General features: G+C 41.3%; 2 protein-coding genes across 3 annotated transcripts in view; one reads left to right on the top strand and one right to left on the bottom strand.

Annotated features, from left to right (window-relative positions):
* The window catches only part of arl15b (ADP-ribosylation factor-like 15b), a 47,685-nt gene extending 33,090 nt beyond the window's left edge, over positions 1–14,595 (bottom strand). The window contains exon 1 of one of the 2 annotated variants that reach the window (XM_029124958.2): positions 13,898–14,595. In XM_029124958.2, the coding sequence (XP_028980791.1) occupies positions 13,898–13,909 (12 nt within the window). In that variant the 5' untranslated portion in view covers positions 13,910–14,595. Of the gene's footprint in view, positions 1–10,246; positions 10,883–13,897 lie in introns of those variants that run through there. The other variant, XM_029124957.2, reaches the window with a different exon arrangement.
* Positions 14,596–15,617: 1,022 nt separating this feature from the next.
* Positions 15,618–22,575, top strand: snx18b (sorting nexin 18b). Its single transcript, XM_010877666.4, has 2 exons — positions 15,618–17,413; positions 21,238–22,575. The coding sequence occupies exons 1-2, from the start codon at positions 15,931–15,933 to the stop codon at positions 21,474–21,476; spliced, it is 1,722 nt and encodes a 573-aa protein (XP_010875968.1). The 5' UTR covers positions 15,618–15,930; the 3' UTR covers positions 21,477–22,575.
* The last annotated feature ends 774 nt before the right edge of the window (positions 22,576–23,349 follow it).

Here is a 23,349-nt window from a genome sequence, read left to right as displayed (position 1 = left end):
CAGAGTTGTCTGGGACAATATCACAGATACCCTTAGCAAATCGGTACAGTATATGACATCGAATAGGCAAAGAAATGTAGGCTAGATGAGAACATTAGCCCACATTAAACCTCTGGAATCCCTACTCTCTCTGCACACAGTGGTATAACAGAGTGCTAATGCAACATAGAGCAGGAGGGATTTGTTTCTGGATTCATATTTCAGGAGGTTATGACAAGCGCCAAACTCTGTAAGGCTCCCACTAAGAGCTAAGCTGTGAGGTGGTACCCTGCTGTCGACAGCCCAGTCTCACTGTCAGTTTGCATCCCCAATGGCGCCCTACGCAGTGCACTACATCAGTCATAAGCTTTGGCAAACAAGTTTATAATATAGGGAATAGGGAGCTACCCTGGGGCACGACACTAAGGTTCTACTCATTCTACTCCACGTTTAAATAGAAAGTGTTTCCTTCCTTCAAACAATACAAAATATTGTCTCCCTCAAAGGGTGCAGCGGTTTAACTCGGTGAACTGCAGGACAGATGCATCATTACAATAAGGAGTCTTGATCATACAAACGAAGCCAAGGACTCACAAATTGGGCATCTGGTGAACAGGAGTGAAAGGGGGGAGACCTTTAAGATCTGATCTTTCAAATTACAAATATTAACTATTGCAACTCAAATGCAGAAATATTTGGCGCTTTTGACTTTACATTTTTTTTAAGTTGCTGAAGCTCAGTAAATTTGGTAAGGAATCCCTGATAGACAGCAATATGTATACCTTGTCTGTGACTCTAGAAAATGTAAGTCAGAAGTGACTTCAGGACATCTTGTCAAGCTGTTCTGCCTCTTATCCCACTGCTCACTCAGACAGGAAATATTAGACAGCACACGCAATAGAGGTGAGCACATTCCAGGCCAACATCCACAACTGAGCTTGAACGCTTGATCCAGTAAAAGGAGTTGGTAGTGTGCAACAAGACAAATCAGCCCAGTCTGACATACCCCATGACCAGCATTCAAATACAGTTAGTACCCCACGACCAGGTTTAAAATACAGTTAGTACCCCACGACCAGGATTCAAATACAGTTAGTACCCCACGACCAGGATTAAAATACAGTTAGTACACCAGGACTAAAATACAGTTAGTACACAACGACCAGGATTCAAATACAGTTAGTACCCCACGACCAGGATTCAAATACAGTTAGTACCCCACGACCAGGTTTAAAATACAGTTAGTACCCCACGACCAGGATTCAAATACAGTTAGTACCCCACGACCAGGTTTAAAATACAGTTAGTACACCACGACCAGGATTCAAATACAGTTAGATCCCCACGACCAGGATTCAAATACAGTTAGTACCCCACGACCAGGATTCAAATACAGTTAGTACCCCACGACCAGGTTTAAAATACACAGTTAGTACCCCACGACCAGGTTTAAAATACACAGTTAGTACCCCACGACCAGGTTTAAAATACAGTTAGTACACCAGGACCAGGATTCAAATACAGTTAGTACCCCACGACCAGGATTAAAATACAGTTAGTACCCCACGACCAGGTTTAAAATACAGTTAGTACCCCACGACCAGGTTTAAAATACAGTTAGTACCCCACGACCAGGTTTAAAATACAGTTAGTACCCCACAACCAGGTTTAAAATACACAGTTAGTACCCCACAACCAGGTTTAAATTATAGTTAGTACACCAGGACTCGGATTCAAATACAGTTAGTACCCCACGACCAGGATTCAAATACAGTTAGTACCCCACAACCAGGATTCAAATACAGTTAGTACCCCACGACCAGGTTTAAAATACAGTTAGTACCCCACGACCAGGTTTAAAATACAGTTAGTACCACACGACCAGGATTCAAATACAGTTAGTACACCAGGACTCAAATACAGTTAGTACCCCACGACCAGGATTCAAATACAGTTAGTACCCCACGACCAGGATTCAAATACAGTTAGTACACCACGACCAGGATTCAAATACAGTTAGTACACCACGACCAGGATTCAAATACAGTTAGTACACCACGACCAGGATTCAAATACAGTTAGGGACGCATTGATGAGAAAGTTCTTGGCCAATACCGATAGCCAATATTAATAACACAATCAGTCAATGCCAATGCTTTTTGTGATTTCTATGTGATAACATATACACATAATTTTTCTGTAATTGTACATTATACAATGCCTGGGTATACATTTAGTAAATAAGGGGTTAGATCTCATCAACAAAACGGCCACAGAGTAAAAAAACACCAATAAAATGTGTTGAGCAGAAATACTAAATATTAGTGTCAAATCTCAGCTTGAGTTTGCCAGAAGGCATGTGGGAGACAGACCAAGTGGAGGAAGAGTCTATGGTCTGTTGAGAAAAGTGTTTTTTTGCCGAACCACTGTTTGGAGCAAGCCTAACACCACACAACCTACCGTGAAGCATGGTGATGGCAGCATCATACTATTGGGATGCTTCTCTTAGTGACGGCCAGGAAAGCTGGCTGAGATAGAGGGCAGAATGGATGCAGAAAATCACAGAGAAATCCTGAAAGAAAACCTGCTGAAAGAAAAATTGCTGCCAAAGAGGTCTCTACCATAAACATATTTTCTGTTTAGTATTTGTAATTAAGTCAGAATTGTGCACGGGGAGTTAATTGTTTTGAGAGCCACTGCCCCTGCTCACAAAGACACAGTTGTACTGCGAGGCAGTGACTTAGAAGACTGGGCCACTAAGCCAGAACCAATTCATTGCGGTAATGAGCACTAGGTCCATTGCAGAAAGTCAATGTATTGGTGTTTACACTGGGTCTGAAAGGGTTATAGTCATACAGGCCAGTAATGTGGTTTAAAGGATGTTTTGTTGATCCCTCAGTATTTTCAAGTGCTCTGTTGTGAGCATCGTATTATGCTTATGCTTGTGACGGCCAAGGGCTGTGGAAACATCCAAGAAAACGATACAAGAAAACCTGCCTCTGTCTTCTGAAAACCTAACCCCAGGGATATCTTTTTTTAATCTTTTTTTTAAAGGGAGAATGGCAACATTTTTGGCAATAGAAACAATGTACTTTCAATAGGTGTTTAGTTGCATCCTGACTAATCTTATTTTTTTTAAGACAGACAATTTAAATATTTCTGTCCATCAATGATTCCCAACAATACTGTATATACCGAGCTTGAGCAACCTGTGAGAAAAACTGTGGATAAAGGTTGCTTTAACAGATTGGCAGAATATTATTCCAAATGATTAACAGATGAAAAAGGTGTCAAAGGTGCTTTCAACAAAGTAATTACTCTAGGTGCAGATGCAAATATCAATACATGTTATGTTATATTGTGTTGAAATCTGGAAAACATTCTGAGGTAGATTGTGTATATTTATAAAAGTATACATTGTAATGCATTATTTATTCAATGTAATTGTAGTAAAACTTGAACACGTTGCACAGGAAATGTACTTTCACTAGAAACTGTATTTGGTGACCCAGACTCCTTGGACCAAGCTCACGGTTAGTTAATCTTCTGCAAAGAGCCTTGATATGACAACCTGATAGACCCGCCACCAATGCAAACCCACCCTGGGTATTCTGATGACATCAATGGGTTGGGCTGGAGCCAGAACACACAAAGTAATGTCAATGGCTTTGATATATTTTTGGATTGGTTAGAAACTATCCAGACAGTGCTGTTGTCCCTTGTAACACAATGACTTCAATGATGGCAGATTAACACTAAAGAATCTAGAGAACGGCACAGCAGCCGTTCTCTGAGTTGTCAGGCAACTACTTGGAAGTGTCCTACCGTGAAATTTCCATCCTATGTTTACTTATCAACAAGTTAATATATCTGGTAAACTTTCAGACAGCCTCCATGCAAGTCTCTTCCAATAGAGCCTACATCAACTCTGGTCGGACCAGGGAGAACGACTAAACAGTTGTACATATTTGTCTGACCTAATTCAAACAGACTGTTTAGCCAGCCCATTCTAACCACACGTTCCCACCCATACCCCAAGTTCAGTCAATTGTTTCCCTCCAACATCTTCCTGTTTGTTCTTGTTAAGGCCAGATCCTGTTTTATCAAAGTGAGGAAATACAGGGAGCCGGGTGGAGCCCAATAGCCTATGTTCAGCGCTGAGCCCCCCAGAGGAAAGACATCAGCCATCCATCTCTACTTGACTGTACAACACAGTGGGGGTCTGTATACAATATATATTTTATATTATATATGTATGTAGATGGCAGGAAATAGTGTTCTTACATTACTAACATAACAGTATATTGGACCATGTTTTGAGTCCACCTAACGGGTCTGGTTTGTCCAGTTCATTGAGCACAATTACCTAAAGCTGTTGAATAAAGATGGGGTAGACCTCTAGAACAAGGTGCCAGTGACCCGATTCCCCCTCAGGGTAAGGTAAGGCAGGTATAAAGCTATTTTAAACACCATTAGCACCGCCACTACAGACCATAGCGCTCTAATGACTGGCATTAACACTCCCCAACACGAGCCATGGCCACTGGACCTAACCTGAGTCATGGTCCACTTATAATACCTCCATTCAGGAGTTCCCAAACTTCTTCACTCTGGCTCTTTTCCATCATTTTTCTTTTTAAAAGCTTATTTCCTGCAATTCTATATGTCCTGCCAATGGGTGGACATTTCTTTTGAAATCTTTTAAGCTAATTTCCTGCAATTATTCTACACATTTTACAACGGGGTGGAATGTTTCCTGCATTTTTAAACAGTCTTGCGTGTGCAAGTGACATTTGAGTGACTCAAACACAAGTCATGTTGCCAGACCTTATTCAATAGCACAAGGTCTGGCCACAATGTTAGCATTTCTTGCACATTCGGAAATGGATAAAAAACTTGTTTAGGGGAGTGTTCTCTTCAGACGATCAACTCTCACAACAAATCACAAGTTTGGGTAGGAGGGAATTCTGCTCATGATAAAATTAATTGTTTGCTCAAACGCTGGCAGAAAGGCAGCAATGTACCATTCCTTTACCTGTTTATAGCCCCGAATGCTAATCTGCATACAAAGTCGCACAGACATCTTAACTGTAGTAATTGAAAGATTGCATTTGTAGCACTCTTGTCCAAGAAACTAATAAAACATTACAACACGATGGCAACAAAACAAAAAAACGAAGTCTGACATGAGCTAGCTGACCTTTTCAAATTGGATCCTGGCCTGAAACTTTCAAACAACCCTTGTTCTAGAAGACCAGAGGATTTGATTGGATGAACCTGAAAGGTATTCACTAATCACAACAATTATGTAAATTAAGTTTTCTCCACAAAATATTCAGGTATTTAGAATTGCTTGCTCAATACTAAATTGTCAAGTCTAAATTCCCAAGCAACGTAAGTACAGTTTCAATTTCACCACCAAAATTTCTTACTTTCCTTTTTCAGCCTCAACATACATCAACTTGCATAGCTGAAAGCTGAATGTTGGTTTGACTCTGTTTAGAGTTCAACTTTCATTTTAGTATTGACATGTTGTCATGGAGAATATTACTGTTATTAACCACAACCTATTTGCACTTCTGCTGTACATCAGGCTGCATATTTAAGTTAGAAATGATTGAAAGGGCAGACTTATTGTCAATGGCACTGAGTGTCAAGAATTTGGATGATAGCTAAAGAGAATTCTACACAGTCTAGGATATGACTAAGTCAACAAATAGCCACTTATGGAAAAGAATGGCTAAAAAGCTATATATAAAATGACTAGGAATGAAGCATATCAGACAAGAACTCAGCACACACCCATTATATTTTTCATTAGAAATCCTGCTCAGCTGTATGTGAACAACTCTGATGGGTGCTTAAAAAAAACAAATAGACAAACTAATATAGAGGCTGTCAAAGTGAACTGTGTTTGTCCATATCAAGGATTGGAAGGTTAGTAAAATACAGATGGTGCCTAATGACATGAACTAAACAAAGGTTAAATTGAAGTTTTGGTTACTGGTGCCAAGGACAAAGAAAAACCTGAGATTTGACTCAATAATAAGTGCTTTAAAAAAGTTTCAAAAGTTTAACTTGACTAATAGCTAGAGTAAGTGAGCTCAACAACATCTGAGTTAAGACATTTCTAATACATACTGCAGAATTTCTTTGCAAAAAACAAAAGTGGAGATAAAATTCACAGTATAGTATAGATGCAGTACAGTATAGATGCACCATTTTTCATGACTGGGAAATACATTTTAAAATATGTGCAAAGTACTGCAGTATGGGATTCGGCTGCATTATGAATCGGATGAAGGATGGCTAACGCTTATTACTTTGGGAAGACCAGAGAGGAGAGGATTGCAATAATCAAGCCTGCTAGTTATAAAAGCAAGAATTTGTTTTTCAGTGCTGTCCTGAAAAATAAAATGGCACTTTAGAAATATGTAATTGGTTTTGTTGTTCAGATTGCATATGTGGGCTTTGAAATGTAGGTCTGAGTCTAAAATTACATCTAGGTTTTTAGCCTCGTAGGTTGAGTCAAATCTCAGGTTGTTTCTTTGGCCTTGGCACCAGTAACCATAACCTCAGTTTTGCCTTTGTTTAGTTCATGTCATTAGGCACCATCTGTATTTTGATGTCAATGGCTACATTTCTATTAAACTAACCTTCCAATCCTTGAAATGGCCAAACAGACTTCACTTTGACAGCCTCTATATTAGTTAGTTCAGAATAAGGGTTCATGTTAGAATTAGGTTCATGGTTAGGGTTAGTAGACAATTCAAATGTTAATGATAGCCAGTAGATTTATAGAGCATCTACAGATACACTGTTAGGACTAAGGCAATATAAAAGCCAATCAAAACTCTGGCAGGGAAGATCTTGTATCATTCCACTATTACTGAAGATATAGTACAAGGACAATGCAAATGTTTTTTAAACATACCATGTATAACACCAGATTTCTTTCATAATTTTTCTACCAGGATTCGTCACAATTTTATTCTCCAATAAATAGAGAATCCGTCTTCTCTGGAATTGGCACCTGCGCTCCGGCACACGGATAAAGAGTGGGAAGTCGACATGAGGAGATTATGGATTATCTGTCAGCAGCACCACACAGCAATAATCATGTCACCAAACGACCATCAACATTTATTACAAAGGAGCATCAAGCTCGTCCATATGCACTTCCACCAGCGTCTGGCGTTCATCATCGTTTATAGAAACTGTGGCCTAATGAAATGCAGGCTCTCTCAACACGTGGGCTCTGGAGCCCGGAATAATTACCATAATGCTTGCGTGGTTGTTCTATACATTTTTACATATAAAGGGATTTCCACCACTATTATTCTGACAATGAATTTTACAAACTGAAAATTTTGTGTCGACATCAATACAAATTTACAGACACTTCTTTATCACAGCTGTGATGACTGATTTGTATTTTTTAAACAGCATAACATACCTGGCATAAAACTGTGTTTGGAAACATGCTTACTGACACATTCAACCATCTGTAGATACACCAGCACTTCAGAAGCTGAATTAAATGCATACATCTGTAGCCCAGAGACTAATAAGTCCATGTTCACCACATCAAGACATCTCCAAACTGTGAATTAGATAGTTGCACTGCATCTAAATATACTTCACTTAAATTACAAATTAATCTCATTGCTTTCATTCATATCCCATTATTTTATATGCTGACCATCCACTAAATATTACTGCATGTTATCTTTGGGTAGACTGACTATTCTGTGCCCATATACCAGTGCCATTACTAAAATTCAGAGTATCTGCAATATGACTTATCAATTAACACTAATTCCGATTCTGTGTAATCTGAACAAGAATGATCTGTAGACACAGAAACATACAGCTATGTAATGTTAGCATAGTAGTAGGAATTAACGCTGTGCATCCTTATAATAACAGGGTCTACTGTACCATTAATTTAGTGAATGATCACTCGCTTAGAGAAAGTCAAGAAACTATACCTGTAAGTCTATTATACACAGATCAGCAATAACATTATGACCACCTGCCTAATATTGTGTAGGTCCCCCTTTTGCCGCCAAAACAGCCCTGACCTATTGAGGCATGGACTCTACTAGACCTCTGAAGGTGTGCTGTGGCATCTGGCACCAAGACGTTAGCAGCAGATCCTTTAAGTCCTGTAACTTGTGAGGTGGGGCCTCCATGGATCGGACTTGTTTGTCCAGCACATCACACAGATGCTCGATTGGTTTGAGATTTAGGGGATTTCGAGGCCAAGTCAACACCTTGTTGTATTCCAAAAAAAACATTCCTGAACCATTTTTGCTTTGTGGCAGGGTGCATTATCCTGCTGAAAGAGGCCAATGCCATCAGGGAATACCGTTGCCATGGTGCACATGGTCTGCAACAATGCTTAGGTAGGTGGTACGTGTCAAAGTAACATCCACATGAATGGCAGGACCCAAGGTTTCCCAGCAGAACATTACCCAAAGCATCACACTGCCTCCGCCAGCTTGCCTCCTTCCCATGGTGCATCCTGGTGCCATGTGTTCTCCAGGTAAGCGATGAACACACACACCTGGCCATCCACGTGATGTAAAAGAAAACGTGATTCATCAGACCAGGCCATCTTTTTCCTTTGCCCCGTGCTCCAGTTCTGATGCTCACATGCCCATTGCAGGTGCTTTCAGTAGTGGACGGGGTCAGCATGGGCACCCTGACTGGTCTGAGGCTACACAGCCCCATACACAACAAACTGCAATGTACTGTGAGTTCTGACACCTTTCTATCAATACCAGCATTAACCTGTTCAGCAATTTGAGCTACAGTCTGTTGGATCGGACCACACGGACCATCCTTCGCTCCTCAAATGCATCAATGGGCCTTGGACCCCATGACCCTGTCGCCGGTTCACCGCTTTTCCTTCCTTGGACCACTTTTGATAGGTACTGACCACTGCAGACCGTCTTCTCTGGAATTATGCTTGCCCATTTTTCCTGCTTCTAACAACTTTGAGTACAGAATGTTCACTTGCTGCATAATATATCCCAGCCACTGACAAGTGCATTAATAACGAGATTATCTGTGTTATTCACTTCACCTGTCAGTGGTCATAATGTTATGGCTGAACAGTGTACATATTTTCAATCCTTTTCCCTAAAGCAGTTTTAAATCTGGCTGGAAAAGTGTCTGCGAGTATGAACAGGGAACAATTAACAATAGTTTTTACGTAATAATTTATACCATTTAAAAAAAATAATGCGGGGTTAGGGTCAAGAGGACATGTGCATTTCTTAAGGTTTGATAACATATCAACCAAGGAGTACATATTGACTGCCTGGTGGGGGAAGGGATAGCAATATAGACTCAGGCCTGTCAGACTGCCAACCTAGGCTGACACCAAACCTTACTGAACATATCTTCTCACTGAATTACCCTGTAAACTCTCCATACTTAGAAATTGAGATATCACAGAGCCTTTCACCCAAACAGACCTACAAAACCACACAAGGCCAGTGTAGCGCAATATCATTGTAATAACAGATCTTTTTCCATTCTTTCCATGGCTTGCTGATAGGTCATCATCTCTGAAAGGTCAGCTAGCCATGGACCATCTGATAAAACACACGTGATAACAACGGAGTCCGGTCCAAGCACAACATCTAGACATTTCCACATTTTGGCACTGGTTGGATTTCTTTTCATAACGCAACTGCACACTGAACATAAACAGACAAGCCCAGAAAACCACCACACTGAGGTCAGTCTAGCTCCTCCAACACAAAGCGAATACAAATCAGCATTGTCTACCCGACAATTTGGAGATCAAAACAATAATTCCCAGCAGAGCTGGAGCCGGCCTGTCAGTCAAAGATCAGACAGGTCCCGAATTCCAAATTCCCGAATTACAGCTGACTAAGCCGAACAGACCTCAATTGAACGTTCCAAACCCCTGCCATTCCTGAATATAAACCTGCCTGGACATGCCTGCTTCGTGTTCTCCTCCAGAAGTTTGCCAGGAGGATGAGCTAGGCCTAGGACCAGAGGTGTCTCTCTGCCCACAGACCTCTAACCTAGATTCTCTATGTACTTACAGTGTGAGTGCTAAACGGATAGAGCACAATCACCTTGAACAATCAAAACACATGAAAGGTACGTCAGATCACACAACATTATCCACTGACATGAGCCTGACTGTCCATGTAACAAGAGACAACAGAGGAAGTAAGAGACATATAAAGCTGTTATGTTAAAGACATGAGGTTTCGTCCCTTACCGTAGAGGCGCAAATCCTGCAAATCCGTAGGGTGAAATGCAAGCACTTTGACATCGTCAACAAATCAAGCCACTGACAGCAATTGACACCGGAGAGAAGGACAGAGCAGAGAGAGACAGGACAGCATGAGGAGGAACGCGACAAGACCAAAGTCAACAGTTGATGCAACAAAGCCTATCACCAGCTCTCTCAGCAACTTTGGCTAGCAAGTAGAGGCTGGAGAGAGAGGAAAGAGCAGAGCAAAAGACAGGAAATCTGTTCATACTAATTTAGATCAAACGACAATGACGACACTGGAGCTTCAGCAGACGAGACCATGTCTGATTGACAAGGGGCTATTTTTATAGCCATTATGGGCCATTTTTACAATGTTGTGCTTCATTATTATGAGAATATTGTGTTAGGGCTTAGGGCATAAGAAAACAAAATAGGACAAACACAAGTTTCCAGAGGCTCTAGTCAAGAAAGTCACCTATTTTCTTAATAGGTTACTTATGGACCTGTGCAATCAGTGACAGGGAAAAATTAGGGTCCGCTCCAAATGCGCTGAGAAAGAAGGATCTTTACAATGATTTTGCTCACCGGAAAGAGAATAGCAAGTTCAGAAGCATAGACACAATTTTAGGTGCCTTGACTGGACTCAACCACCTATGACGTGGAGGTGACCTGTACTTTCCGTGAGGCAAAACCAGATTATAACATAACTTTCTCCAATTGCTGGTTTCAAAGTAGCACACATTATCCAGCCAAATCCTGAACTGAGTCTGTGTAAATGAAAAGGACTGGAGGGAGAGTGGGCAAAGCCAAAACATGTCAAATACGAATAAAGTGACAATCAAAACAAAAGCAGCACCAAACCTCTTTTCAACCTGACAAAAAAACATTGATCTGTCATCTCTGTGCCAACTGTTAAGGGCAGCGGGCCCACCCATTCCATGTAAGCTGAAAATCTCCAGTGTCCATCAGTTTTGTTTTTCTCATCAAAACTGTAATGTACTCTTATCATTTTTTCCCCCTCAACAACTTCTACGGAAAAATGTAATCCTTCAGGTTGAGTGTAGCCTGGGGAGTGGATTAATCTTTCATTTAACTGTTTACTGCCTCTGGTTCGATGTTGTGGGGTTCAGTTACTCTATATGCACAGTAATATAACTAGCCTGATTCCAGATGAACTTGCTTGTGCTGTCCTGCCCACTCCTGTGGTCAGTTTGTTGACAAAAACAGATCTGGGATCAGGCTAGTTGTAGGTTTCCAACCGCACCACCAAAAGACAAAACCTAAACATCTGTAACAATGACAAGAAAAGGACTAAGGCAAATTGCAAGTTATACACTCACCTAAAGGATTATTAGGAACACCATACTAATACTGTGTTTGACCCCCTTTCGCCTTCAGAACTGCCTTAATTCTACGTGGCATTGATTCAATAAGGTGCTGAAAGCATTCTTTAGAAATGTTGGCCCATATTGATAGGATAGCATCTTGCAGTTGATGGAGATGTGTGTGATGCACATCCAGGGCACGAAGCTCCCGTTCCACCACATCCCAAAGATGCTCTATTGGGTTGAGATCTGGTGACTGTGGGGGCCATTTCAGTACAGTGAACTCATTGTCATGTTCAAGAAACCAATTTGATATTATTCGAACTTTGTGACATGGTGCATTATCCTGCTGGAAGTAGCAATCAGAAGATGGGTACATGGTGGTCATAAAGGGATGGACATGGTCAGAAACAATGCCCAGGTAGGCCGTGGCATTTAAACGATGTCCAATTGGCACTAAGGGGCCTAAAGTGTGCCAAGAAAACATCCCCCACACCATTAGACCACCACCACCAGCCTGCACAGTGGTAACAAGGCATGATGGATCCATGTACTCATTCTGTTTACGCCAAACTCTGACTCTACCATCTGAATGTCTCAACAGAAATCGAGACTCAACAGACCAGGCAACATTCTTCCAGTCTTCAACTGTCCAATTTTGGTGAGCTCGTGCAAATTGTAGCCTCTTTTTCCTTTTTGTAGTGGAGATGAGTGGTACCCGGTGGGGTCTTCTGCTGTTGTAGCCCATCCGCCTCAAGGTTGTGCGTGTTGTGGCTTCACAAATGCTTTGCTGCATACCTCGGTTGTAACGATTGGTTATTTCAGTCAAATTTGCTCTTCTATCAGCTTGAATCAGTCGGCCCATTCTCCTCTGACCTCTAGCATCAACAAGGCATTTTTGCCCACAGGACTGCCGCATACTGGATGTTTTTCCCTTTTCACACCATTCTTTGTAAACCCTAGAAATGGTTGTGCGTGAAAATCCCAGTAACTGAGCAGATTGTGAAATACTCAGACCGGCCCGTCTGGCACCAACAACCATGCCACGCTCAAAATTGCTTAAATCACCTTTCTTTCCCATTCTGACATTCAGTTTGGAGTTCAGGAGATTGTCTTGACCAGGACCACACCCCTAAATGCATTGAAGCAACTGCCATGTGATTGGTTGATTAGATAATTGCATTAATGAGAAATTGAACAGGTGTTCCTAATAATCCTTTAGGTGAGTGTATATCGGTTATCAAATGACGAATGGGAACACCGAAGATACCGTCATGGTTGAAGTGGACACATAAACAAGCTCATTTTAAGTCAGAACCCAGGCTTGTTTACATCAGCCCACCTCTCTGCCTGGGGTGGGTCTGGTTCCTTGTTATTAATAGGAGAGGGGCCTCTCCAACTACAGTTGCCTGGCCTTGATGACCAAGAGAGGTAGTTCGGGTGGCTCACTGGGCAGTGGTGGGATTTGCAGAGATGTCCAGGCCTAGACAATACCACTAGTTCATTATCGTATTCCCTCCATTGCTTGGTTTGTAGACCGAATTGACTGTTCTATTTCTAGCATAGTTATATCTTGGGGAAGTGTTCCATCCTCCTTCATATTAGTTCTTTCCAGGGGAGAAAACCCAAGGACCTTTACAGTTTAAAGGACATTATGATCACTTTGAAGGGCATGACTGTACAGTAATGCAGAACTCCTTGAGCCTACACCCATAAGTGAAAGGTCCTAATGACAGACAACGAACATGTGTGGTGTAGTGAGGACCCGTGATGATAAAATCCACAAGGCTCTAAAACATTTTGAGATCTCTATCACTTTACCCCCTTATCAGATCTCTACACGACATCAGTACTCCCCTAGAGGACGTTATCATGTTTACCTCATGGGTGGCCATCTCCTACCGATGTGAAAGATTTTTAGGACAGATGTTGACATGACAACACCCTCGTGAAAAACAACAGCAAACTAAAATCGTGCACATACCAACAGGATGATTTCGCGCAAAAAGTGCCCGACACTCTTTAGACATCTGGCCAAATGGCCATTAAAACGGGGATTGCTCTTTCATTATATATAACTGTCTGACAATATTACCCGACTTTATGAGTCGCTTAATAACAAAGATAAAAACAGAGTGGGAGATCTAAGATTGATGGCCCATCTGCAATGGTTGCAAAGTAATAGACTGACGACCCAAAATGTCATACTGTTCAATTCATCAATAATAAAAACAATAGCTGGCTAATTATATCAAAGTGAGAGAAAAGTCACAAACAGAACCCTGCGGCTATCACATGGCAACATTAAAAGCAAATGAAAATACCATACCAGATAATCCATGAAATACTTCAGGAGCTTGACGTGGTTTAAAAATAAACACTGGTTTCAACCCCGAAGTTAGTTGGGCTCGAGGTATTCCAGGTAAAATGTTACATTCGAGTCTTGATTGTATTTTACTTTGCCTTTGTATTCCCCGCCTTTGCCAAAAAAAAAACAGCAAGACATTCAATTCGTAAGACTGAAATCTCACTGTGTTGGTTTCGACGTGTTGAAAGTCTGTATTATGCAATTACTATTTTCTCTAGACTATCTATCCTAAAGGTAAACTAGGAATTATATGCACGGCCTTCTTTCAACTGGTTATGTTTTGGTCCCTAGCAAGAATCCGAGTTTATGCTGTACAGTAGCAGGAAACATGAAAAGCTTTTTCAGGCGTAGCGTAATGAAAGATATTCGAGAGCAGCGGTGATATCCGACTAGCCTCCATTTCATTGCATCCGGTCATAGATCCTCTATTACATGTATTCGTCAATGAATATTACAAATGTTTGAAACTCAACATATCTAAGTAATACTGTTTTCAATATAATAATATCGAATATGTTCTAGGGCTTCAAATCATAATCTCAATGACATGTTAAAACCCGGAAATATACATAAGTTGGTTGTCTTGGAACATGCGTTATTTTATGACCGCGTCACTCTTGTCACGTGCCTTTTGTACGCTAGCTTCCTGTCTGCTTTCTTGACTGATTTTTTTTTTCTGCAAGGATTTCCTTTTTGGTACACTAAACCTGTCACTAGCGTTGACACTGTTTTCTTAAAAAAAAAAAAAACGTCGAAAAGGTATCTTTAAGTATGGAGAGCAACGTGTTCGAGAGCAACAATCCCACAAAGTATCATGGGAAATTGTTATTTATGACCAAAATTGGTCCAGTCGTCCGCAGTCGTTTTGATTCTTCTGGACACCCCTGCTCTAATAATATGCGTGTATTGACATCTAGTGGTTTATACGCGACGATACACCAGTGCAATATGCATAAAGTGTTCATGACTGATTACGGATACAATATAGCCAAATAAAAAACGCAATACAACAATAATTTATGGTGTTTCGAATCATGATGCTTTATATCTGAATTCCGTAGTAGGTTTATATCAGGCGTTTATGTTGGCAAACCATAAATGTTATAATTGCGCTTGTAACAGGTTTATAGCTAGCAATAAGGCTCTGGAGTTTGGAGTATTGCCAACACAGCACAGCTATATAGTACTACATCCAGGAACGTCAATGGGTTGTGCCCAAGAACAGCTGTTAGCAGTCGCTTAAATATACGGGGTTTACCCTTTCAAACGTCGTACCTATGGTCTAACATACCACTGAGAACAGAGACACAATCTGATGTCTCACATCAGCCGCAAATTACGCTAAAAACTAAATTCTGTATAGGCCAATGTTTACATTTTGTCATTAAAACACTCATATTATTCCTGCATTACTTGGTATAATAATGGGCATATTAAAACCCCTAACATCTACGATTACGAAAACCATAGTCCTATGTGCTACACCAGGTGTAGTGTGAAATCGTTACATGTTAAGCCTGCGGACCTCAAGCAAAAATAATAACTATTACACCGTAATAATGATACAATTATTGCACCACTCACTCTAACAACACTGCAACAGTACGGCCACTTGTTGCACACTGCTACTCTGCTGCCTGTTGAATGTAACTTCAAACTAGCTCCACCCTCGATTATTCAAGTTTATTACGTGTGAGGACTAGTCCTGTTACAAGCCTGGAGCATCTGGAATCGGACTTTCTCCCTACCTTTTCATGCAGAAAAAGGCGACATTGTTCTTCGCGTTTTAGATATACGTTTAGATTATAAATACGCATGTTTTACAACTTAAAACTTATTTTCGGAAGGTATCTGGAGACTTCCAGTTTCAAAGGAGTAAAACTCAGAATAGGTTGGTACTTTGTAAAAAGTGATACGCTGGTCCGATGGCTTGTATGACTAATTAATAAGCTACCAGGATTCGGTCGCACAAACCCTTGTTTTTGTTGTAAACTATGGCGTTTAGGGCCAGAGCCTTGTACGACTTTAGTTCTGAAAATACAGGTGAGATATCGATTACGGAGAACGAAGTTGTTACTTTATACAGCGAACAAGACATCGAGGGATGGCTAGAGGGAACGAACAGCAGAGGAGAGACTGGTCTTTTTCCAGCATCATACGTGGAGATTCTCGCAAATGAATCATCTGACATCTCGTCCAACAACAATGGGATGTCGGCGGATCATGGTCAAATCGACTCCCCATCAAGTGGGTATGACTCATCATATCATTCCCAGTCTCACTCTCGCGCAGAGAACATTAATGTTCCGAGCCCCAAACACTCAGCATATCCTGTGCAAACTCCACAGCGCCACAGTTACCAGACCAGTCAAGGGAGTGACGATGACTGGGATGATGACTGGGATGACAGCTCCACTGTGGCAGATGAACCAGGAACCATACGTGACAATGATGTAACTAGTTCCACAGCATACACAGTGACTACCTCTTTGCCTGGTAGACGTGGAAGTGCCCAAGCCAAAAGTTCTGCAACAGTTAGTAAAAACCTCAACCGGTTCTCAACTTTTGTCAAATCAGGCGGAGAGGCTTTCGTGTTGGGCGATGCAGCTGCTTTTGTCAAAGATGGGGACAAGATCTGCGTCGTCATGGGCAAGTATGGGCCAGAGTGGCAAGAAGACCCATACCCCTTTGTCTGCTCCATCGATGACCCAACTAAACAGACAAAGTTCAAAGGCATGAAAAGCTACATGTCATACAGACTGACTCCCACCCACACCCAAAGCCAGGTGAATAGAAGGTACAAGCACTTTGACTGGCTCTACGCTCGACTCGTCGAACGATTCCCTGTCATCTCAGTACCCCATCTGCCGGAGAAGCAGGCCACAGGCCGCTTCGAGCAGGACTTCGTCTCCAAGCGTAGGAAAGGTTTGATCTGGTGGATGAACCACATGACAAGCCACCCTGTTCTGGCCAGGTGCGATGTTTTCCAGCACTTTCTCACCTGCCCCAGTACAGACGAGAAGACGTGGAAGATGGGCAAGAGAAAGGCAGAGAAGGACGAGCTGACCGGAGCTAATTTCTTTCTTACCATATCTACCCCGGCCGTTCCTCTTGACCTCCAGGAGGTTGAGAGCAAAATAGATGGTTTCAAAGCCTTCACCAAAAAGATGGATGAGAACTGTCTGGTAGTCAATGCTACCATCAATGAGTTTGCCAGGAAGCAGATCACTGGCTTTAAGAAAGAGTATCAGAAAGTAGGACAGTCCTTTAAACTGCTGGGCCAAGCTTTTGAGATGGACCAACAGCCCTATTCCATGGGGCTGAACCATGCCATTGCGTTCACAGGCGAGGCCTACGAGGCTATAGGAGACTACTTTGCAGAGCAGCCCAGACAGGATTTGGACCCCATATCAGACCTCCTGGACCTGTACAAGGGACACCTATCAAACTACCCCGATATCATCCATGTTCAGAAAGGTACGGTATCAAAGATGCCTCTGGTCTCTACCACTGAAATCGACTCCATAAATGGGGCAAAGCCCTTCAGACCTGACTGTTTTGCTCCATCTTTATGGACATTTTATTTCTATGGTTACTCCAATCAAAGGGGTTATGTAATGCAGATTGTATGTTAATAATGAACAGAAACATGTTGCCTTGGTTTTTTCATAAAACCCCCTCGAAGCAAAATACTTGGTGTTCTGGATGATGCTTCAGTTTATGTAATACGACGCACACATGTGTTTTGTATTATGTTTAACTTCTGGGGCTCGCAGGCAAAGGTTGCATATTTTTTCTGTCGAGTTTGCTAATGCGCTTAAACATGACTAAGGCATGATCTGTTATTCTATCATTGCAAAAATGTTATCTCATTCACACCCACTCTAGAGTGAGATCAGAGAACATGTCTGCCAAATGCTAAAGTAACCATTTAAATAGTACACTGCTCAAGGAGGCTACAATCCTAGCTCAGGGCTATGATGTTTCTGCATTATAGTCCTCTTTAAAAGAACTGGTTTGAGTCCGGTTTAGTGAACTCAAGGGTAGAAAATAAGCAAAACAGCTCAGTTCTCTTTGTATTCACACTGCCATTGCCTTTGAATGAGGACTCGGGTCCCTTGCCAGTTCAGTTCAACATTTTTGAGTCTTCTTTGCATTCACACTGCTATGTTTGGAAAGAAACCCAGATCTTTGCACTCATTGCACTCTGGGTATATGCACTGTGCAAGGCAAGCAATGCCATCAGAAACTGTTCTCTTACAGCCAAATGTGGAACTACTTACATTTGGGAAGCTAATGGTTTGGATTTAGTTTAAAAATATAAGACATGCTGTATTATTACTGTAACAAATAATGATGTCAGTTAACTGGTTAAGGTAAGGATTCTCAGTCAATTTTGTGGATATTAAGTATACTGCCAACATAGAACTTTTTATGGCACTAAAGCTTGGGGGTGTTACTGGGATAAACATGTTACAGTAGGCTGGTTCATAGTGTGGAAATATTGATAAGAGAACCTGGTGTGCTTTGTGGTGTCATTGCAAAACAATAGAGAACTTTAAGGGACCAAGTGTTAAAAAACTTCATTTGAGCCTAGTCTTCAAGTAATGAAAAATGTTTACCAATAAAACGTGTTCTCTTTTTCTCCCAAGTAAAACTAAACAACTTCAGAAATGTTGTAATATATTTACTACTCAGCAGGTACATATATATTGGTCACTATTTGTGACACGGCATACTGTCCAAGTTCAATTGAGATGTTGACGGTTAGGTTCGCCTACATCTGAATAGAATGAGAAGGAGGAGATTCCGGGGGCCCCTTGTCCAGCGTTGCCCTGGGAATGTTGGAATGCGGAATGGAAGCGGCAGTCAGGATTACATTATTTTCCTCTCCAAGGATCTGGAGAGCTGCTGAACAACATTGCCTAGACACATTTCTTCCCACTTTAATCATTTTGGAAGTTCAATTCATTAGTCAACTGCTTCTTAAGTTGCACGCAACCACTGAAAAGAACAAAATCCAAGTTAATTTCATACCGTAGCGTTAGTATATACAGTTAGGTCCGGAAATAGTTGGACACTGACACAATTTTCATAATTCTGGCTCTGTATGCCACCACAATGGATTTGAAATGAAACAACTGAGATGCAATTGCAAGTGCAGACTTTCAGTGTCAATTCATGGGGTTGAACAAAAATATCATATGAAATGTTTAGGAATTGCAAACATTTTCATACACAGTCCCCTTATTTCAGGGGCTCAAACGTAAGTGGACAAATTATAAATAAAATGTAATTTTAATACTCTGTCGAGAATCCTTTGCAGGTAATGGAACGTATGGACATCACCAAAAACTGGTGATTCCTCCTTTGTGATGCTTTGCCAGGCCTTTACTGTAGCTGTCTTCGTGTTTGTTCGTGGGTCTTTCTGCCTTAAGTTTTATCTTCTACAAGTGAAATTAATACTCGATTGGGTTGATATCAGGTGATTGACTTGGCCATTTTTCTTTCTTTGCATTAAAAACTTCTAGGTTGCTTTCGTAGTATGTTTTGGGTCATTGTCCATCTTTAAAGTGAAGTGCCGTCCAATCAACTTCGCTGAATTTGGCTGAATATGAGCAGACAATATATCCCTATACACTTTCATCCGGCTGATTCTGTCTTCTCCCACATTATCAATAAACACTAGTGACCCAGTGCCATTGGAAGCCATGCATGCCCATGCCTTTACACTGCCTCCACCATATTTTACAGATGATGTGGTATGCTTTGGATCATGAGCCATTCCAAGCCTTCTCCATACTTTTTTCTTTCAATCAGTCTGGTGGATCTTAGTTTCATCTGTCCAAAGAATGCTGTTCCAGAAGTGGCTAATCTCGCCTTTCTATTCTTGAGGCTTTGCACCTTGTGGTGAACCCTCTGTATTTGCTCTCAGGATAATTATCCTTAGGATAAAGTCCTCTCTTTATGGTAGAGTTGGATAATGATATGCCTACCTCCTGGAGAGTGTTCTTCTCTTGGCTGGATGTTGTGAAGGGGTTTTTCTTTACCATGGAAAGGATCCTATGATCATCCACCACTGTTGTCTTCTGTGGACGTCCAGACCTTTTTGTGTTGCAGAGCTCACCAGTGCGTAATTTTTTTCCCTGACTGTACCAAACGGTCGATTTGGCCACTCTCAATGTTCCTGCTATTTATCTGATGTATTTTTGTTTTTTGCAGCCTCAGGATGGCCTGTTTCACTAGAAATGAGAGCTCATTTGACCGCATGTTGTGGGTTCACAGCAACAGCTTCCAAATGCAAATGCCACACCTGGAATAAACTACCTGCTTAATTGATGAAGAAATAACAAAGGAATAGTCCACACCTTTCCATGAAACAGCTTTTGAGTCAATTGTCCAATTACTTTTGGTCTCTTGAAAAAGAGGGGGCTTCATATTAAAGAGTTGTAATTCATAAGTCCTTCCTAACCCTAACCCCAATTTGAATGTGAATACCCTCACATTAAAGCTGAGAGACTGCACTTTAAGACCATATTCATTTTTTAACTGTAATTTATTTAGGTAAACAGGCAAAATAACAATATGTGTGTCAGTGTCCAACTGTATTCCTTTATCCACGTTTGTGTGTGCTTGTATGATTCCGCGCATGTGTGTGTGTCTACATGTGTTTGTGTGTGCTGTATTTATATTCCACAGATATGGGTGTATTCTATTGGCTGTAGAGAAACCATTGTCCTGCTCAATATGTCATTAAAACCGTCACTATAAAACCCATTGCTGTTCTTAGCTATTCAAATAGGATGTTCAGTTTGCGGTTTTGGAGAACCTCTTAGCCTGAATACTTTGCAGAGTATTAAGCTATAAATCAGACAGTCTGCTTTGAGGTAGACGATTATTCCTGCTGGTGCGCTTACAGAGCATTGGGTTCAGTGTCATTCTTTATGGTCAGAGCAAAGAGGACCAAACCAAGGGCAACTATTCTCCCAGAGTCATGTAAAAACCTATCGTTAAAGAGTGGAGGGAGAAGGGGTATTTTGATAGTTTTCCCGACACTGTTATCCAGAGCAGCTGGATACATACATTTTTATATATTTTCCACTGTACTAGTCCTGCTCTGGGACTTCAACCCACAACCTCACCATGCTCAGCCAATTGAGCCACAGTGGTCTGTGTATAAAGGAAACAAAATATATAACATTGTCCTTTTTATCACCAAAAGAAATATTTTTGATACCCTTTTGCGCAAGCCATTTCAATGTGAAAAATGATCCTCTCATCTTTTCGTGTGCTTTCCTCAGGTGCCCTGACCAAAGTGAAGGAGTGCCAGAAACAGGAAGGTGAGGGTTCAACCATCAACGAACGTTGCAACATAATTTCCTGCGCCACGCTGGCTGAGATCCAGCACTTTCACCATACTCGTGTACGTGACTTCAAGGGTCAGATGCAACACCACCTCAAGCAGCAGATCAGCTTCTTCCAGAAGATAACTAGGAAGCTAGAGGAGGCACTGCAGAAGTACGATGAGGATGTCATCTAAACGCCCAGCGTGAGGAAGGGGAGGGAGGAGACTTGGAGAGAGAGAAAGAAAGGGTAATTTAAGAAAATAGAGTTAGGCAGATGAAGAGGAATGTAAGGGCGGGACTGGTTTTGGGACCATCCAGTGCTGCGATATTTTCCTATTTCATCATGTAAACAAGACTGGATCACCAGTTTGGCAACGTGGTCTAGGGACATATTCCCCTCCACTTGTAAGAGAAGTAGTCCACATTTGAACTGACCATATTTCAGGGCGTCGGACTAAAGTAACCAGTCCATATTTACTGTCATTGTTTACGTGTTGTTTTGATTGCATAACATGTTCGGTCCTCCTTGACTAGATTGTTCATCCATTCTACACCTGGACATGAGTGGCTCTTTGCAAATGACACTGATGGACGGGAACTAAGAGGATAGGCCTACATCTTCATTGAAATAGTGTGTTGATGTCCGCAAATGAGCGTTGCGTGACATTTTACATCATTACGGAAGGTCGTGAATAAAATTTTATAGAATTGCAATCATATCTCATTAAAAAAACATGTTTAACCAGTTACATTGATTCTAACTCATTTGCCATTTCCTCCAAAACAAATATAACATTATTTCACATTATGTCACATGGTAAATATAAATTGCATATCTTCCTCATGTTTGTGCGCGTGCATGTGTTTATTCCACCACTGGTGGTTGTTTTGTCATAGAACGGCCACCCAAAGAGGGTTTGGGAATTCAGTATCCTGTTTCAGATCATGGCCCTCTTTATTCGCGACCTTCCAGACAGCTCAGTGCCTGGAACAAGCTTTATGATTCTAGAACACTGGAGGAGCACAAGAAAGACAGAATTTCCATCCTTTGTAATTATTCCAATTAGGGAGAGGGAGCACAGAGAACTCCGCCAGAGCAATACTGCAAATTATGCCTCTGTGGAATTCACTGATGTCAAAGGACAAGGACATTGTTGAAATGAAATCGACCAACTTAGCGACTGCAGTAGGTCCGACCTGTGTGTTGGAATGCCTTTGCAGAGTTTTGGCGAAGTAAGCATCAGACCAATGCCTACTTGTCAGTTCTAATATTGTCTGGGGATTTTCAAATATAACAATTGAGGCACATTCAATGGCACCTTCCCAAAACAGTTGTTGTGTTCTTGGGCTGTTCTTGGATGATAGCCATATGTTTATTTTATTTTACCAGCTTGACTGGGAGACTGCTTGATGCTAGAGCATACATTAACCTGAATAAGCTTGCTCTAAAGAGAAGTAACTTGATTTATTTTCACATGGTCATGTGAGTAAGAGACCTTTTCTCATGTTTGCCCGGTCTTCATCCAGTGGACAGTGTCTACAATCCACTTTTCCCAATGAATTCAATGGATTGATAATAACAGACGTTTTTATGTTTATAATGAGTCGGCAACTCAAGTAAGTACTACCAGACACTGTTATTGAAACCGGATACCACCATCTTATCCTGATCCTGTAGGTCAAATTACACTATTTGCATTACTCTACTGTGTTCATTATTTAAACCAGATTCCTTTTCCACTAGCTCAAAAGTCAAGCTACACCTGATACACGTGGAAGGGATTTCTATTTAAAAGGTCTTGTTAATACTATGTCCTGATAATGGTAGGACATGGGCATGACGTCCATAACATTGAAGGGCAACAGTAATCCTTAAGTTTACTTTCACAAACCCATCTGTGTATAAGTCAGGCTCAGATAAGCAGCAGCCAGGGGCCCTCAGAGCAGGATTCGAAGCACAACACAATCCAGCTTGTTAGTTTATTCCTCTCAGAAAGGGCTTGCATTTTCGGGGTTATACTTAATTGCAGTTGGGCTGCACAGCACACCAGATTTTCATGTTCCTTG

Source organism: Esox lucius, chromosome 14, assembly GCF_011004845.1.
Source record: "Esox lucius isolate fEsoLuc1 chromosome 14, fEsoLuc1.pri, whole genome shotgun sequence".
In the NCBI taxonomy this organism is placed as follows: domain Eukaryota; kingdom Metazoa; phylum Chordata; class Actinopteri; order Esociformes; family Esocidae; genus Esox; species Esox lucius.
The sequence above is the reverse complement of the archived record's forward strand: the minus strand, read 5'-3'. Positions and strand labels throughout refer to the sequence as shown.